The sequence below is a fragment of the Bombina bombina genome, chromosome 7, assembly GCF_027579735.1.
Source record: "Bombina bombina isolate aBomBom1 chromosome 7, aBomBom1.pri, whole genome shotgun sequence".
NCBI lineage: Eukaryota > Metazoa > Chordata > Amphibia > Anura > Bombinatoridae > Bombina > Bombina bombina.
This window is the reverse complement of record NC_069505.1, coordinates 579505569-579526587: the sequence shown is the minus strand read 5'-3', so window position 1 is coordinate 579526587 and position 21019 is coordinate 579505569. Positions and strand designations below refer to the sequence as shown.

At 35.1% G+C, this 21019-nt stretch overlaps 1 protein-coding gene across 1 annotated transcript in view; it reads left to right on the top strand.

Annotated features, from left to right (window-relative positions):
- The window catches only part of LOC128636593 (olfactory receptor 8D1-like), a 47301-nt gene extending 27189 nt beyond the window's left edge, over positions 1–20112 (top strand). Inside the window, exons 2-3 of the mRNA XM_053689586.1 lie at positions 5312–5570; positions 19423–20112. Coding sequence (XP_053545561.1) covers positions 5312–5570; positions 19423–20112 — 949 coding nt within the window. The remainder of the gene's footprint in view (positions 1–5311; positions 5571–19422) is intronic.
- Positions 20113–21019: the final 907 nt, after the last annotated feature.

Below are 21019 nucleotides of genomic sequence, written 5' to 3'. Positions count from 1 at the left end.
TCTAATACTCCTCAATTACCAAAATGTGGTTATAATTTAACAGCTTGGCTAATTATCTAACAATAGGGACTTGGTATTTAAAATGGGAATCTGTATTATTATTATTATTATCTTTTAAAATAAATGTATTTTTAGATAATGAAGCTCAGACTATTCAGAACCTGAAATGTCCAATGTCATTTCCTGTTGATGGGACTTTCAGAAACAACAGAGTTAATTTTACAATAGCTAAAGTTTAGTTTTATACGCTCTCAGTATTTGTATCCTAAATCTTCTGGGACCACAGCAGTCTCTATAACAAACAGATCTCAGTCTAGCTACAAAATGATTTAAAACATTTGCTTTGAACATCGGACAAAGAATATGATGAGTGCAGCATGCAGCAGGTGAGTAACGAAACATTTTTTTTTAATATGCAGAAGTTTTTTACTATAGATTACAAAAGCTTTCATTCCACTTTATAAATACAATAAATCACATTTGTATTTTATGATTACTCCTCAAATTTAGTTCTTACTATTGCAGCAAATATTTATTTAATAAAATATTACAGCTGTTGATAAAAGGTAGACCAGGATCTAATAGTAGATATCTAAGGGGCGATTTATCAAGCTGAGGTGGACAGGGGCGCACATACGCGCCCCTGCCCGCCGCAGCTCGCCTTTGGCGGAATTCAGCATTGCACACGAGCGTTTTTTTTGTGTTTGCGTGCAATCCGCGCACAACCAATCAGGCGCGGGCAGGAGCTGTTAATCTCCCCAGTCAGACTAGACCGCGGAGATTGAATTTCGCCACTTTAGAGGTGGCGAAAGACTAGGGAAGCAGCTGTCTGGTGACCGCTGCTTGCTAAATAGAGAACCTGCAGCCGTAGTGGGTCGAAAAGCTTGCAAAGCCTTTGATAAATTGACCCCTAAGGGCTGACCAGTAGATCACAAGACTGTGATGTGAGTTTCCATTTCATTCAGCCATAGTTAAAGTCTTGCTTGGGAGCTATAGACAGCTGCTGGTCACTAGCAGGTACAGACGGTTACTGGTGGGGTTTTGTGACTGTTGTTAATTGGTTCACTGGCTGTGTCTGCTCTGAACCAGCAGTTCTCTGTGGCTCCCATTAAAGGGCCATAATAGCCGAAAAATTACAAGCTCTATTTCGTTAGAGCATGTTGACCCTACACTACTGTGTGTTTAACACCTGCAAAGGAAAAAAGTACACAGTAGAAGTGCAGCTTGGGATCTGCGGAGCACTGTTGGCCCCGGGCGCTAATCACACGACTCAGATGTTGACTTGCGAGGGCATTAGTGCTATAATTATGTACTCCAATAAATAATTAGATAATGTAAATATTGAACTTTAAAGCACCAGTAAACACAGCAGATTTGCATAACTAACAAAGGCATGATAAAAAGACAATACAATAGCACTTAGTCTAAACTTCAAATGAGTAGTAGATTTTTTTCTGACAATTTTAAAAGTTATGTATATTTCCACTCTCCCTGTATCATGTGACAGCCATCAGCCAATCACAAATGCATATACCCTTATGCTGTGAATTCTTGCACATGCTCAGTAGGAGCTGGGGACTCTAAAAGTTTAAATATAAAAAGAGCACATTTTGTTAACGGAAGTAAATTGGAAAGTTGTTTAAAATTGCTGCTCTTACTGAATTGAGAATGTTTAATTTTGACTTGAGTGTCCCTTTAATGTCCAATTTTATGGGATTGAGCAAAACAAAGTCAAGTATCAATTGCAGTATATCGTAGGGTTGCCACCTGTCCCTTAAAATACAGAACACTTATAAGTTACACATGCTGCAGGGTGTGCAGGGAGGAATATGAATAGCGCTGTCCAAAAACACAATACATGTTCCTCCCTGCACACCCTGCAGAATGTGTAACTCATAAGGGCCCAGGAAAACATGGCTGAGGTGGCAACCCTAAGTATATGTAACAAAGTATTACGATAACAAATGATTGAGAATATACTGTATATATCAGCTATGTCAGCTCTCAGTAAAATCAATCACTCTTTGTAGCATCAGCAACCAAAGTAATAAACGCTTCAATGGTTTAGATTAAATACATGATACTGACAGGTAACAATGATTGACATTTTTTTTAGAATATATCTGAGAAAAACACCTTTTTACCTTTTAAAGAGACAGTAAAGTTAACATTAAACTTAAAGGGACACTGAACCCATTTTTTTTTTTCGTGGTTCAGATAGAGCAACAATTTTAAGCAACTTTCTATTTTACTCCTATTATCAAATTTTCTTCGTTCTCTTGCTATCTTTATTTGAAAAAGAAGGCATCTAAGCTAAGGAGTCAGTCCATTTTTGGTTCAGTAACCTGGACAGCACTTGTTTATTGGTGGGTGAATTTATCCACCAATCAGCAAGAACGACCCAGGTTGTTCACCAAAAATGGGCCGGCATCTAAACTTACATTCTTGCTTTTCAAATAAAGATAGCAAGAGAATGAAGACAAATTGATAATAGGAGTAAATTAGAAAGTTGCTTAAAATTGCTGCTCTATCTGAATCATGAAAATTTTGGGGTTCAATGTCCCTTTAAATGGATTGGATGGAGCATGACATTTTTAACAACTTTCCATTTTAATTTTATTATCAATGTTGCTTAGTTCTCTTCATATCCTTTGTAATAGAGTAATCATAGGTGAGCTCAGGAGCGTGCACGAGTCTTTAGCGATTTGACAGCAGTAAATTGGAAAAGTTGTATCAAATTTCATGCTTTATCTGATTAATGAAAGTTAATTTTTACTGTCTCTTTAAGAGTTGGCTCCACTGTAATATTTTTTTAACAAAAAAATGCAGCCATTTGCTTGTAATGCAGTTTTATTATTTATGTCGCCTGCTTTCCTGTAATTGAATGCTGAGAACTAACTTTTCCATGGCCCCTACAGAGGCCGGAGTGAATATTGCAGAAATCAGATGTTTAACCCCTGTAACATTCTATACAGTGAACTCTTTTTCTTCCCTTTAGTGTGTTCCCAGTGGTCTATCTTACCTCCTGGAGTGTATTACATTGTTTACAAATTGCTCCTTTACGTTTATTTTGTCATTTGCAATAACTGATTTTGACTGTTGTATCGCAACCTATACTGTAAATGTCAGTACTTAAAAATAATGGTTATAGAAAAACTATGTAAACAAGAAGGTTTAGAATGGTCCTAATGGGGGCTGTGACAGAGAGGTACTAAAATGTCAATTTTTCCATGGTTCCCTCTACGTATTGGCCTTAAATAAACAGTGAAAAGTAAGGGAGCTTTTTGTAAATAATTAGACAGCAAGTGCAATAATAAAATACTTTAACATTTTGTACTTTTATGCCCCAATGAAAGCTCTAGAACACATACTAAATAGACTAAAAGAAAACAATAGACATAGTTAGGTGCATTAAGCATTGAAGGGACATATATAATAGTATACCATTGCTGTATGGCTGATAGAGACTTCCTATATATTTGTATAACACAGTACTTTACACAGTTCTTCAACACAGCATTGACTACACACTAATATAGCATTACAACAAACCAGTACATTCTCTCAGCATCATGTCCAACTTTAAATTAAAAAAAATAAGTTTTAGTCAGTTGCCTGAGGCACCATACTGATGAACCACAAGCAGTATTTATAACTTTGAGAATTTTCATTAAAAGTGAAGGCTATCCAGTAATAAAATCCAAAAGTTCTCTTTTGTCAAGTATCAGCACCCTATTTTGTCCATTAGGTGGCATGAGAATACCATTTAGATCAATGCTGGCAAAAGCTCTAAAATTGACAATTTTAGAAACATAAAGGTATAGATCAGGGTTCATTAAACGTTTTCCCCAAGACCCAGTGCCATATACCACATACCTTTGCAACCCTATTTTTATGCTTGGTCTTAAAATGTCTGAAGTAATATACAATATAGCTGCAATTTTTGGCAAAGTGACTAAAATGTGTATGTACTTTATATACCTGATTGTAGTCAAGCTTGCAAGTGTTGTAAAAGGTAATAACACACACACTCTCTCATACAATACACACCACACACACACTATCATGCAACACACCCTCAACAACACACCCACCACACACACTATCATACAACACACCCATCACACACACTCTCATATAACACACACCACAATCTCATATAACACACATACACCACACACATTCTCATATAACACACACCACAATCTCATATAACACACATACACCACACACATTCTCATATAACACACACCACAATCTCATATAACACACATACACCACACACATTCTCATATAACACACACACTGCACACTCTCATACACCAGACACATTCTCATATAACACACACACTGCACACACTCTCCTACATCACACATGCGCACACACACTCTCCTACAACACACACACAAGTTACAAACCCAGTAAACATGGTGTTGTGACCCAGTAATGGGCCCCCGACCAATGGGTGAAGAACCCTTCTGTAGATGACAAGTGGCACACAAAATCATTAACAATTTTATGCATTAATATCACTAGAGTGCAATCAATCAACAGATTTATTTTGCTTTGTCGTGTTATTTTCTAGAGATCGAGATAGTGTAAATGTTTAGTGAAGAACGGCACAATTTGACTTTCGGCTTAGCTCAACTTCAGTTTAGCGCACCTTAAGCTTAGTGCGCCTTCCGTTAGCGCATTTTAGGCTTAGAGCACCCTAGGCTTAACACAACTTCCGTTTAGCTCACTTTAGGCTTAGCCCATCTTCTGTTTAGCTCATCTTAAATTTAATGCACATTTGGTTTAGCACTCTTTAGGCTTAGCGCACCTTAGGCTCCGGGCTCGAGTGATAGCTGACATGAGTTTTTCAGTGAGCCCCAATAGCAGTCTACTATGTAAAGAATTCAGCACATCTGCTCTATCTGACATCCAGATGCTAGCGCACCCTAGGCATTTTGATCGAGAGCTAACATTTTACTGTGAACTTGTAAAATGAGAGCAAAAACAAGAGTGCTATTGATCTAACTTGAGCAGAGCTCGCACTCAATAACGCTAATATTTTTGCCCTCCATTTGTAATCTAGTCAATAGTGTTTATTTACTGATATATGCTGTGCATGTAGGATAACAATTGAGAGTCCTTAATTTAATTCAAATCTATAAATAAAACAAAGTTCCAGTAGCTACTGAAGATACAAATAATCATGTTGGCCAATAAAAAGTCTGAATGAGCACTTGGAGAAGAAACTGCTGGTTGATTATTACTTATGAGCATAATTGTGTTATACGTATAAAGATGTGAATTTTTCTTTTCTAGGGCTAAAAAATATATTTACATGGAGACAATAAATCAGACCCTGGTGTCATATTTCATTATTAAGGGGATTTCGGATGTTCCTGAGTTCCAAGTGCCAGTTTTCCTTTTGGTTCTTCTGATCTATCTCACAGTCCTTGGTGGTAACATGGCTATTCTTCATCTGGTGTGCCAAGATAATCAGCTGCACACACCTATGTATTTCTTTCTGGGAAACTTGTCTCTTATTGATATATCTTACACCAGCATCACTCTACCTAAGGTTCTGTATCAGAGTGAAGTGTGAGATTATTCTCGTTAGTCAAGATTCTAGCAAAGTGATTGAAAAAAAGATGGCGCCACATAGTGTATTCTTCTCTAGTAACCACAACATGTAAAATATAAATAAACAGACTCCCCCCTTCAAGCACTAGAACTTGGATGCTCGATCCTCTCAGTTCCCCAGCTAAACTGACAAATGGCAAACAGGTCACAGCCAAACAGTCTTCGGTGCTCTGTATCACACCACAATAGGGATTGGTAAAAATAGGCTTTATCTAGACATGTGCGTTTCGTTTCAAATCGAAATTCATACGAATTTGCCAAATTCAGGGATTCGAATCTCCACATTACCCTAGCAACGAAACTAAACTAATCCAAATGCATTTGTAACGAATAAATCCAAATTAGTTCGAATTTATTCGTTACATTTGAATGGCCATGGACTAATCACAATTCAGTATAAAAATTAAATTTAGTGAGATTTAGTGAGATAGAACAGTGAAATAATAACGTTTGTGTAACTTGGAATCAACATAACATATACCAAACTTCTGAATTTATGAATTGAATCCGAAACTAATACATCTGAATTTATTCGAATCCGAAATGAATACATTTGAATGTATCCGAATTCGAATCGATACGAAAAAAAATCCGAAATGGTCTAAAACAAATTTTTCCGCTGTACACATATCTAGCTTTATCCATTTAAATATAGTTTGTTAAAAAAAATTTTTTTAAATAAAGCAACAATCTTCTTGAAAATATCACTTTTGTCATTATTATTTTTTATTGCATGAACATATACATTTTATTTTTATAATTTTATTTCCTAAGCAATTAAACATATTTACTTTTTTGTTTTAGTAAACTATATTTTAACTGGAAATAGCTTGTGTTACCGATCCCTATTGTGATTTGACACAGAGCGCTCGCTGAAGATTGTAAAGCTGTGACCGTTTGCAGTGTGACGGTTTATCTGGGAACTTAGAGAACCTAGTTATAGAATTTGGAGGCCATTTACAATTTTAGTCTGTGTATTCCTATTTGTGGTTTCTAGAGGATACGGTTGACTGTTTGAATGTGAGTCTAGCTTAACCAGATGAACTTCCTATATCTTTATCCAAGGTCTATTTTATTTATTTATTGAATTTAACAATTTTATTTGGGGAGTTTTTTTGTTTGTATTAATATTTGTAGATTGTATGCTACCTTTTATTTGTCTTCTAGATCTAGAAGATCTCAGCAAACCTACATCTCAGTCACAGTTTAAAACAGGAGTGGTAAATTTTTTTTGTTGTTTTTGTTTTAAATTGTGTACCCAAATCAGCAATAATATTATATAAAAAATCACCAGTGTTGAAATCCATAATGTATATTGACTAATGCTTTACTTTTTTATTTTATTTTTTCATTTTAAATTTTTATTTCAATTTCATATGTAACAAATGTAAGAAAAATACACTATTTTAGCATTATAACATTACATATAGTTTAGACAGCAAGGTGAGTAGATGAAACTTGCCACTCAGATTGTTCTGACGTGGAAGCTTGTATATACAGGTGGCCCTCGGTTTACAACGGTTCAATTTGCACCGTTTCAAAATAACAACCTTTTTTTCAGTCATGTGACTGCTATTGAAAAGCATTGAGAAGCAGTGCATTGATTAAAATAGCCAGTAGGTGGAGCTGTCCGCTTATGTTGCAGCAAAGATATGCAAGTCAAGCAAGCTAAAATTAATCAGTATAACTTGACCTGAGCTATCGAGCAGCTTTCATAGGAACAAGATCTTCCTGTCTATAAATCAGTCCAGATTGGAATGCATGCAAGTAAAGTCTGTGTTGTGTGATTATTTTATTAGGTTTATAATGCTGTTTAGCAAATGTTTTTGTTCATTTAACTTAGTTTAATTATATATTCTGTGTTGTGTGATTATTTTATTAGGTTTATAATGCTGTTTAGCATTTAAAGTCTTCATATCAAAGCTTTAAAAATAATGCATTAGGTGTTACTTAAGCCAATTTTGAGAGGGGCCTGGAACCTATCTCCCTCACTTCCCATTGACTTACATTATCAACTGGGTTCACTTTCAATTTACAACGGTTTCGATTTACAACCATTCCTTCTGGAACCTAACCCCGGCGTAAACTGAGGGCTACATGTAGTCACCTGGATTAATTCTGCAGTCATTTATCCTTGCATTGTTCTCAAGTTCTCTCGGATTCAGTCCTCTCAATTTGCAGCCCAGGTATAGCATAAGTGAGAAACTAACTGAACCAAACATTCCTGGCTATCTATCTACTGTAGCAACATTACAGTTATACGTTTAAATGAACACGGAGACAGTTCAGCATCGTATAAGCTTTTTGCCTAATCCCTTCCCCACCCTTATTAAAGTAGTGTAGGATATCATAATTGGCTAATGCTTTATTTCTAACAATTAGCATATAATAATAATAAAAATAATGATGCACTGCAATTGAAGCCAAACAACAAGGGGTATAGTGGCCCACAGATGGAGTGGCAGCAAAGTTTTTATGATTGCCAACATAAGTGTTGACATTATTCTTTTATTATTGTTTGTTGAAAAACACAATTAAATTTGGTTAATCCACTAATGGGCAGGATCTGCACTATAGTGATAATATTGGCTGAAATATTGCAAACAATGTCCCCCCTTTTTTGGTTTGCTATTTGAAATGTGATACGCATTACGTGATATTATTCATAAATCTTACATATAGATTTTTGATATCAAGCTATTTTATGCACTTAATCTACTAGGGACACACAAGAAGATTCCGTTTCAATACTCTTTGCACTGACAGATAAGAAGAGTGTGTTTTATTTAAGTCAATTTGTGAATGAGTTTTGACATCATTCTCTCATGATCGTTTTTTGAAAAACGCAATTAAAAATTTAAATTTTCTATCAATATATATGGAGAGGCTTTATTTATTTATTTTTCTACATCAATAGAGTATTTACATTTGTGCAATCAAATTTTCTATCAACATACATGGAGAGGATTTATGCATCAATTGAGGATTTTCCGACGTGTGACATAGGAAGGATGAATCTCCTTATATGTGTGTTGAAATGTGTGAATGAAAATCTGTCATTGGTAATGAACGCAGATTTTTGTATTGTAAGACACTTTCGAATCCAATTGGTGGATAGAATTAATCTTTGACCAGGTGGGAGTGACAATTTTGAGTAAGCTAGGCTGACATCTTTCAATGCTCCTGACACCTATTACTTGATTTTGAAACAATGTAGCGAATATCTAATATCTTATATTACAAAATTGTTTCAACATGTTACTAGCCTGACATCTGCTTGATACGATCATGTGATGAATCTTTAACCAATTATGTTAAGCCTCTTGTGATAGGCTGCATCTAGAGGTGTGTGCTTAGAACCAATTTCTATTGGTCAATGACGATACAAATACCGGGTTGGGGCCCTGACTCTGGTTAGCCTCTGAGAAAGCCGTGCTAGCGGCGAAATGTACCTCAGGCATTGTCTGTGTGCATGAGACTTGCTAATTTGTGTTTACCTGGGACCTTTCTAAGCTCATATTGACATACAAACTCATGCACCCTGTGTTGCAAACCACGGAAAAATATAATACAATGCCTTCAGCTATTATGTGATCTGTAATAAAATATAACACTGTCACTCTCTAACAGTGTAAATATAGCCGGTATATTGTCAGGACTAGAAACCACTGCACAGGGTACTCCACTTCGGTTATTTTCAGGTGTTTAAGCAAATGCATTAGGTAAAAGCAAAACACAAGGTTTGTCACATTTCTCGTTATAGGTGTATATTCATACTTCTTATTACAGGTATAGGATCTTGTATCACTCTTGATATACAGAAGTAATGATAATATTTGGAATCAACTTTCTCAAAAAGTAAACACTGGACAAGCTTGGTTACTCACTGTTATCCGGCCTCACTCATGCAAGATGACGGAGTTACTGTAGTAAACCGTTTCACCGGACAGCATTACCTGTGGAAAGCCTGTGACTTGTATTTCCTTTGGCAGCAACCTCCAAATGCTGCAATTTTTAACCAATTTTCACCATATGTTGAAATAAAAGTCTTATAAGAGACAGAGCATTAAATCATTGCAGTAGATTTATTCGAATGAACAAACAGGTGAACACCACTCCACACACACCTCACAGCCACATCCGACGCGTTTCCTGCCGCTAAACGGCACTTCGTCAGGGATATTGACAGCTGCTGTGAACCTCCCTTAAAAAGGCTAAGCCCTCATATTCAGATTTAAAGGTATAGTACTTTTTCTATAGCCATTCATACAAGGGAGTTAAACAAAAACATTGTTACAAAATAAAACTATATAAAATATTCAATACAATGTTGCAACTTGAGCACACTAAAGTTTAACATAGTTTCACATAAATAGGAACATTTAGTCTCATGCACTATAAATGTATGACTCTCTCTATATATATACCGTTATATTTTTACAATTCATGGCTAATCTATGATTAAATTTATAGGTATGAAGATTAATTACAATTAATACACTCGGCTTTGTCTTGATTCATAATGATGTCAATATAATGAATATTCGAATAATATAGTACAGAAAAGTTAGAAATTAAAAATTGATCCGTTCTAATCTTCAAATATAACATCATTTTATGACTGAACCCACAATGTTATGATACTATCAATTATTTTAGGCATTACTTAGAATTTCATGTTAGTTGCCTATATATAATTTTACATCTGAAATCATATTTATACCAAAAGGACTTCCGGTTTTCAATGTATATATCCAATAGACTTCACTCCTATTCAGGGCTTGAGTTCTATTTCCCCCAACATTATATTTTGGTATTAAATCAATACCCTGAACGGAGAAAAGTGTATTGATATATTCTAATTCTTGTTTATCAAAATTGTCATTTCTTCTGTGTAGTGCAAAGTGCTTTGATACAGGTGTTTTTGGAATATCATTTTCTAAGGAAAGTAAGTGCTCCCTCACTCTATCCTTGAGCATTCTTGTAGTTCTTCCTGTATATTGACTATTACACAGTTTGCATGTGATCAAATATATAACAAATCTTGAGTTACAATCTATATGGTGGTTTATCTTATATGTGTTGCCAGTGACAGTTGAGGTAAAAGTATCACTTTTCTTCATGTAGCTGCAAGATTTACAAGGTATTCCTCCACACTTAAAGCTACCATTACATTTTCCTAGCCACATTTTATTTACTGTTTTGGCTTTATCAGCAAAATTCCGTTTTAGACTATTCTCTATAGTTTCTGATCTTCTAGAAACACATCTAACACCTTTTTCTATGGTTGTTCTTAATTTAGGATCATTTTTTAACAGTGGAATAAATCTTTGTACAATTCTGCATATATCCTGATACTGTCTGCTATATTTTGTTGAAAACGTCAGCCTATCTAAGTCTCCATTTGCTCTCTTCGGCTTATCCTTTAGCAAAACCTGTCTATCCATCTCATTGACTGCCTTCATAGTTTTAAATAAATCCTTCTTGTTATACCCTCTGTCACTCAGTCTTTCTACTAAATTATTAGCTTGATCCAAATACGTCTCATTATCACTACAATTACGCCTAAGGCGCATAAATTGCCCCTTTGGAATCCCTTTCTTTACACAATAGGGATGGCCTGAGTCAGCCCTCAAAATCGTATTACCAGAAGTTTTTTTCCTAAAGGTCCTAGTATTTATGCAGCCTTTCTTACTATCTCCTACTAATGTTAGATCTAAATAGTCTACACTTTCATCAGAGTTATAATGTGTAAATTGTAAATTATTTTTATTGTCATTCAGGTATTTTATAAATTCTTCTATGCTAGTTGTGTCTTTTTTCCAGACGATCAAAAGATCGTCTATAAATCTGGTATAGAAACAAATCTTAGATAGAAAGGGATTATTGCTAGTAAACACTTTATTAAGTTCAAAATATCCCAAATATAAGTTAGCATACGAGGGGGCGAATTTCGCCCCCATCGCAGTGCCCTGATTTTGGACATAATAAGTCCCTTCAAAAAGAAAGTAATTATGGCTCAGAAGGAACCTCACAATATCAACAATATAATCTATAAAGCCTGATTCAAAATTAGTATGAATATGTAACATTTCCCTGAGGGCCACAAGACCCTCTCTGTGAGGTATACAGGAGTATAGAGATACCACATCTACAGTTAAAAAAGTAAGGTTATCTGACCAATCTAGATGTTCCAGTTTTCTAAGTAAATGTTTGGTATCTCTCAGATATCCTGGCAAATTTTTAACAATTGGCTGTAAAAAATCATCAACCCATTTGCCTAAATTTTCCCCTATAGTACCTATAGTGGAAATAATGGGCCTTCCTGGCGGATTAAGCCTAGACTTATGGATTTTCGGAAGATGTTTAAAAACTGATATTGTTGGACTTTCATTAATAAAACATTCTGCCTGTGTACGTGTAAGATAATTTAGGTGGATACCTTCATCTAAGAGCATTTTAAGTTCCCTATTAAACTTCTCAGTGGGGTTAAATGTAAGCTTACGATATGTTTCCCTGTCAGACAACTGTCTTTCAGCTTCTTGAACATAAGCTGCTCTATCTTGCACAACAATAGTGCCCCCTTTGTCAGATTTTGATATCACCACATTTTTATTATCTTTAATTTGCTTAAGTGCAGCTCTTTCTCTGTATGACAAGTTATCCCAACTTTTTTTCTTTTTGTTTTCACAATTTACTTTAATATTATAAAGTTGTGTTAATTCATCTTCAGTTGCAACATTGTATTGAATATTTTATATAGTTTTATTTTGTAACAATGTTTTTGTTTAACTCCCTTGTATGAATGGCTATAGAAAAAGTACTATACCTTTAAATCTGAATATGAGGGCTTAGCCTTTTTAAGGGAGGTTCACAGCAGCTGTCAATATCCCTGATGAAGTGCCGTTTAGCGGCAGGAAACGCGTCGGATGTGGCTGTGAGGTGTGTGTGGAGTGGTGTTCACCTGTTTGTTCATTCGAATAAATCTACTGCAATGATTTAATGCTCTGTCTCTTATAAGACTTTTATTTCAACATATGGTGAAAATTGGTTAAAAATTGCAGCATTTGGAGGTTGCTGCCAAAGGAAATACAAGTCACAGGCTTTCCACAGGTAATGCTGTCCGGTGAAACGGTTTACTACAGTAACTCCGCCATCTTGCATGAGTGAGGCCGGATAACAGTGAGTAACCAAGCTTGTCCAGTGTTTACTTTTTGAGAAAGTTGATTCCAAATATTATCATTACTTCTGTATATCAAGAGTGATACAAGATCCTATACCTGTAATAAGAAGTATGAATATACACCTATAACGAGAAATGTGACAAACCTTGTGTTTTGCTTTTACCTAATGCATTTGCTTAAACACCTGAAAATAACCGAAGTGGAGTACCCTGTGCAGTGGTTTCTAGTCCTGACAATATACCGGCTATATTTACACTGTTAGAGAGTGACAGTGTTATATTTTATTACAGATCACATAATAGCTGAAGGCATTGTATTATATTTTTCCGTGGTTTGCAACACAGGGTGCATGAGTTTGTATGTCTATGCATGAAAAAAATTCTCCTTTTTGCACAAGACTGTGTTAGCATTTAGTGTGGATACTTGAATATTGGTGTATCCTAACCATGGATCAGGAAGAAATCACAAATAGACGAGCAAAACTTTATTCACTTATTAAAGGGGACACCGCTCCTATACACACACCTGTCGATTTGAGCACACTATTTTCACAAAAAGAAAAGTTAACCATTAAGGAACTAAAAACATGGTGGGAAATGGAATTTTTACAATTATATATCACAGAAAATAAAATACCAAGGGGACTCAGAATGAAAAAGTATCCTGCAGCGGAAAAATTGGATACTGATTTCATGAAAGAGTGGAATCAAAATTTAACAGATTGTTCTGTGGTCCTCATGAAACAACTGCTAAAAAGGAGAACAAAAGAAAGAGAACAAATTCTGTGTGAGCTAGCTGAACTCCAAATACAGATAGATGACCTCAAGGATGATGAAAGATTTGAGGATTATACAAAACAACTGAAAGATACTACAGAAAGGATTGATAATGAAATAGTGAATAAGAAATTAGGAAAATACCAAAGAGACTGTAAAGATTACGATTTGGATGTCGTTTATAGTTGGAGTACTGGATTGCAACCAAACACCACGATTAAACATAAAAATAAAAACAAAAGAAAGAACCATCACAGTAAACAAAAAGGAAAAAGAATGGACTCACAAGGGGAAGCAACAAACAAGGAAGATCAGAGAAAAGTGACGTTCTCGGATGCTGAGGGGAGCACATATGCCTATAGTCCAAAATCCTCCACTCCGATTTGCAGCAGCTTTGAGAGCGATAAAATGGGAGCAAGATCTAAAGATAATGCAAGTCATAGATCTTTGGTTGATCTGGGGATTACCCCGAAAACACCAGGCACTGAAGATAAAGTAAAAGATGGAGATCCAAAGAGAATAAAAAAGAAAAAAGAGGAGGAGCCAAAGGCAAAATATCCGAGCAGGCTGACCAGGGCTACAAAAGAGAAGAGCAATTAAATGTTGTCAATTTATCATCATACCCGCTAACTAAAATACAAGAGACTGCCCTTTCAAAAGGGATGGGTTTCTCCCCGGATAGAAATATGAACTTATTTGACACTATAATAGATCTTAATAAATTTGTAAGGAAGATAACCCTGAGGAGACATTTCTTTAATGAGGATCCACAATCTATTGAAGAAAATCCTACTAACACTAGCTCTAATGATATGTCCAATAGCGAAGTCATTACTAAAAATCTTGAAAGTTTGTCATTTGAAGAATTATGTGATACCAATAGCTTGAGATTGCTAAACAGCGAAAGTTTAAGATACAATCAGAGCAACTTAAGTATACCTAGCTCTCAATGCAAGATAGGCCACACTAGTCACTTCTACCCGGTTCATGCAAGAGGGGACCTTATAGAAGTATTCCACACAGTAGTAGAAGATGAATTAACACAACTTTATAATATTAAAGTAAATTGTGAAAACAAAAAGAAAAAAAGTTGGGATAACTTGTCATACAGAGAAAGAGCTGCACTTAAGCAAATTAAAGATAATAAAAATGTGGTGATATCAAAATCTGACAAAGGGGGCACTATTGTTGTGCAAGATAGAGCAGCTTATGTTCAAGAAGCTGAAAGACAGTTGTCTGACAGGGAAACATATCGTAAGCTTACATTTAACCCCACTGAGAAGTTTAATAGGGAACTTAAAATGCTCTTAGATGAAGGTATCCACCTAAATTATCTTACACGTACACAGGCAGAATGTTTTATTAATGAAAGTCCAACAATATCAGTTTTTAAACATCTTCCGAAAATCCATAAGTCTAGGCTTAATCCGCCAGGAAGGCCCATTATTTCCACTATAGGTACTATAGGGGAAAATTTAGGCAAATGGGTTGATGATTTTTTACAGCCAATTGTTAAAAATTTGCCAGGATATCTGAGAGATACCAAACATTTACTTAGAAAACTGGAACATCTAGATTGGTCAGATAACCTTACTTTTTTAACTGTAGATGTGGTATCTCTATACTCCTGTATACCTCACAGAGAGGGTCTTGTGGCCCTCAGGGAAATGTTACATATTCATACTAATTTTGAATCAGGCTTTATAGATTATATTGTTGATATTGTGAGGTTCCTTCTGAGCCATAATTACTTTCTTTTTGAAGGGACTTATTATGTCCAAAATCAGGGCACTGCGATGGGGGCGAAATTCGCCCCCTCGTATGCTAACTTATATTTGGGATATTTTGAACTTAATAAAGTGTTTACTAGCAATAATCCCTTTCTATCTAAGATTTGTTTCTATACCAGATTTATAGACGATCTTTTGATCGTCTGGAAAAAAGACACAACTAGCATAGAAGAATTTATAAAATACCTGAATGACAATAAAAATAATTTACAATTTACACATTATAACTCTGATGAAAGTGTAGACTATTTAGATCTAACATTAGTAGGAGATAGTAAGAAAGGCTGCATAAATACTAGGACCTTTAGGAAAAAAACTTCTGGTAATACGATTTTGAGGGCTGACTCAGGCCATCCCTATTGTGTAAAGAAAGGGATTCCAAAGGGGCAATTTATGCGCCTTAGGCGTAATTGTAGTGATAATGAGACGTATTTGGATCAAGCTAATAATTTAGTAGAATGACTGAGTGACAGAGGGTATAACAAGAAGGATTTATTTAAAACTATGAAGGCAGTCAATGAGATGGATAGACAGGTTTTGCTAAAGGATAAGCTGAAGAGAGCAAATGGAGACTTAGATAGGCTAACGTTTTCAACAAAATATAGCAGACAGTATCAGGATATATGCAGAATTGTACAAAGATTTATTCCACTGCTAAAAAATGATCCTAAATTAAGAACAACCATAGAAAAAGGTGTTAGATGTGTTTCTAGAAGATCAGAAACTATAGAGAATATTCTAAAACGGAATTTTGCTGATAAAGCCAAAACAGTAAATAAAATGTGGCTAGGAAAATGTAATTGTAGCTTTAAGTGTGGAGGAATACCTTGTAAATCTTGCAGCTACATGAAGAAAAGTGATACTTTTATCTCAACTGTCACTGGCAACACATATAAGATAAACCACCATATAGATTGTAACTCAAGATTTGTTATATATTTGATCACATGCAAACTGTGTAATAGTCAATATACAGGAAGAACTACAAGAATGCTCAAGGATAGAGTGAGGGAGCACTTACTTTCCTTAGAAAATGATATTCCAAAAACACCTGTATCAAAGCACTTTGCACTACACAGAAGAAATGACAATTTTGATAAACAAGAATTAGAATATATCAATACACTTTTCTCCGTTCAGGGTATTGATTTAATACCAAAATATAATGTTGGGGGAAATAGAACTCAAGCCCTGAATAGGAGTGAAGTCTATTGGATATATACATTGAAAACCGGAAGTCCTTTTGGTATAAATATGATTTCAGATGTAAAATTATATATAGGCAACTAACATGAAATTCTAAGTAATGCCTAAAATAATTGATAGTATCATAACATTGTGGGTTCAGTCATAAAATGATGTTATATTTGAAGATTAGAACGGATCAATTTTTAATTTCTAACTTTTCTGTACTATATTATTCGAATATTCATTATATTGACATCATTATGAATCAAGACAAAGCCGAGTGTATTAATTGTAATTAATCTTCATACCTATAAATTTAATCATAGATTAGCCATGAATTGTAAAAATATAACGGTATATATATATAGAGAGTCATACATTTATAGTGCATGAGACTAAATGTTCCTATTTATGTGAAACTATGTTAAACTTTAGTGTGCTCAAGTTGCAACATTGTATTGAATATTTTATATAGTTTTATTTTGTAACAATGTTTTTGTTTAACTCCCTTGTATGAATGGCTATAGAAAAAGTACTATACCTTTAAATCTGAATATGAGGGCTTAGCCTTTTTAAGGGAGGTTCACAGCAGCTGTCAATATCCCTGACGAAGTGCCGTTTAGCGGCAGGAAACGCATCGGATGTGGCTGTGAGGTGTGTGTGGAGTGGTGTTCACCTGTTTGTTCATTCGAATAAATCTACTGCAATGATTTAATGCTCTGTCTCTTATAAGACTTTTATTTCAACATATGGTGAAAATAAGCTCATATTGATGTGGCAATTGCCTTCCTTAATCAGTCATTTATAAACCGTTTCCTCTCCTGCTCTAGATACCAGTATTGCTAAGATTAGGTAATGTTGTTGGGGTCAATCCCCTTTTTAGATTAGCTTTAGAGCAATCCGTGTATTCTCTGAGCCCTGATGGTTACCGTGTATTTGAACTATTACCCAGGGAAGTAATTCTGTTTTTGAAGTCTCACACACACAGTCCTGATCTGTTTCTTAATCTAAGTTTTAAATGTATGTCTCACATATTTATGTTATACATTTGGTACTATTTACCACCCTTTTTATTCTATCATTAGTAAAAGTTACGTTTTAATAACCAGTTCTTGACACAATCCGGTTTTCAATGCATACTGTTACTATATAGTGTTTTGTGAGTGCTGGGTACTGTCAAACTTCTCTCTCTTTTTTGTACCTTGCCAACATAAGTACTTTTGCCATGGGTTTGCCACCCCTGGTATAAAAGCTTGTCTAGGTGTCACTTTCATTTAGAGTTTCAATGCCATTGCCCACACCACAGCTGTAAAGGGCAAGGTTTAATCAGGGCAGTCTGCGCTGAAAAAAATTGCTTTCTTTGTATAAACCTGTGTTGTGTTTGCAATTGTTTGATATCCATGAGAGCAGATTATATTTGTGTATATTTTTAACCAAAAGATCTATAGGTTAAACAATAAAGACAATTTTTCACAATTTACCAAGGGTGCCAATATTAGTGGTGGGCACTGTAAATGCTCTTTAGATTTTTAATTTATGTGAATTTAATTTCTTATTAAAAATTAATACAATTATTTTATTTTACCATTTGATTATGAACTGCTTTTAGTTTTATTTTAGCTACAGGTAATTAGCTCACTGCCTCAGTTGTAGACCACGTAGCCTCTTGCAAACTATAATGAAGGTTTTCACAGTGTCAAAACACAGCTGCATCAGTTGCAGCCTTAAAGGGACACTCAGGTTTTATTACATTTTCATGATTCAGATAGAGCATGTAATTTAAAACAACTTTCCAATTTACTTCCATTAAAAAAAATGTGCACAGTCTATTATATTTACACTTTTTTGAGTCACCAGCTCCTACTGAGCATGTGCAAGAACTATAGACTATACGTATATGCATTTGTGATTGGCTGATTGCTATCACATGGTACAGGGGGAGTGGAAATATACATAACTTTGAAATCTGTTAGAAAATATTCTACTGCTCATTTGAAATTCAGAGTAAATGCTATTGTATTGTCTTGTTATCTTGCATTTGTTGATTATGCAAATCTATTGTGTTTACTGGTCCTTTAAAGGGACAGTCTAATCAAAATCAAACTTTCGTGATTAAGATAGGGCATGTCATTTTAAACAAATTTCCAATTTCATGTGTGCCAAATACATAACATTGTGCTCATGCCTGTGTAGTTACTTATGGGTCATCACCGATTGGCTAAAATGCAAGTCTGTCAAAAGAACTGAGATAAGGGGGCAGTCTGTTTAGTTATCTCAAGGTTCAACCAATGCCTATGTTGCATCACTTTTTTTAAGCCCTACTAACATTAGCAGTTTAATGAACATAGAGATACAATAGTATAACTGTGGGTGTATAGAGACACATCGGCTCAGTACAATTTTCACTTTTTAACAATGATCTCTTCATGCCAAAGTCCAGCTGCATCTCAGGTTATAGTTATGGGGCGTAAAATAAGTGAATGAAGAAACCAAATAAGTGATCAAAAAAGGGACACTCAAGTCAAAATTTAACTTTTATGATTCAGATAGAGCAGTAATTTTAAACAACTTTCCAATTTACTTCAATTAACAAAATGTGCTCAGTCTTTTTATATTTACACTTTTTGAGTCCCCAGCTCCTACTGAGCATGTGCAAGAATTCACAGAATATACCTACATGCATTTGTGATTGGCTGATGGCTGTCACATGATACAGGAGGAGTGGCAATAGACATAACTTTGACATTTGTCATTGGAAGTTCAGACTAAGTGCTATTGCATCACCTTTTTATTGTTTATTGTGCAAATCTACTGTAGTTACTGCTCATTTAACCCTTCCTTTTCCATTACAGGTTCTTTTCATGTTCATATCAGGAGACAACACAATTTCATTCTTTGTCTGCTTTACTCAGTTCTATGTATTTTCATCATCTACCTCTTATGAGTTGTTGTTACTCACAGCAATGGGTTATGATCGGTATGTGGCCATATGTAAGCCATTGCATTATCACACAATCATGAACCGTAGAGCATGTGTTCTTCTGACATCTGTCTGCTGGTGTCTTGGATTTTTAGAACCAATGCCCTTTGTCATTTTATTGGCAGGAATTTCGTGTTATACATCTCATATAATCAACCACTTCTTCTGTGACTTGGTTCCACTTCTACAAATCTCCTGCACCGATACTTCTCTTTTGGAGACTTTGGTTTTCACAGAAGGAATGTTTCTTACCCTCCTCACTCCTTTTATTCTAACATGTATTTCTTATGCATTCATCATGGTTACCATCCTAAAGATCCGTTCCAACACTGGAAGACGTAAGGCTTTTTACACCTGCGCGTCACACCTCACCGTTGTCGTTCTTCTGTACGCGACTCTCATTTGCCAATATATGAGACCAGCTACTACTAATAGTTTGGACTCCAATAAACTTTTCTCTCTATTTAACGCTATTGCTCTTCCTCTATTAAATCCACTGATTTATAGCTTGAAAAATAAAGATGTGAAGTCTGCTCTAAAACGGAGACTGAGGTCTATTTAAAGGGACAGTATACACCAATTTTCATATAACTGTATGTAATAGACACTAATGTAAAGAAGAATAAGCACAGATACTGATCTAAACATCCAGTATAACACCTTTTAAAAACTTACTTAGAAGCTCCAAATGTAGCTCTATTGATGAGGTTAGGTTGGAACACCGATTGAAAGGGGCTGAAAAAACAGGAAGAGTAGACCTCTTCCCCTGCATATGAAAAGACCCTTTACACAAACAGGAGCAAGCAGGAATTTGTAGACTTGGGTCACATCTGATGCTTTGGGGCTTGGTTAGGAGTCTGAAAATCAGCACAATGTTATTAAAAAAATAAGAAAACTATATATTTTTACGAAAACACTCCCAGATGGGCTATATACATGTATCACCTACAAAACATTTATGCAAAGAAAAATCTAGTCTACAGTATCCCTTTAAGTATTAACTACATTTTGTAGCATACTGAGCACTAGCCAATAAACATAAGGATTAGTGCCTGTGATTGTGGAGTGATTTGTTTCATGGAAATTATATAACATAACAGAAAGCCTTCTTAAAGAGACAGTTAACACCTCACAATTATAAGCCAAGTCTCAAGAAATTAAAGGGACACGAAACCCCTTGCATGGTGCAGATAGAGCAGCAATTTTAAACAACTTTATAATTTACTTCTATTATCAAATAGTCTTCATACTTTTGGTTTCTTTTGTTAAACACCAGGGACGTAAACTCAGGAGCTTGCACAAGTCTAGAGCACTATATTGCAGCACTATTTCCTGCCAGTTAAGTGCTCCAGACACCTATAGTTTTCAACTACTTATTCCCTTTTTTTTTTTTTTTGCAATAAGTGCATATATCTAGATTTGTTTATAGCAAAAATATGTGATTATTTTTTTGGGTAGTAGCAAATACT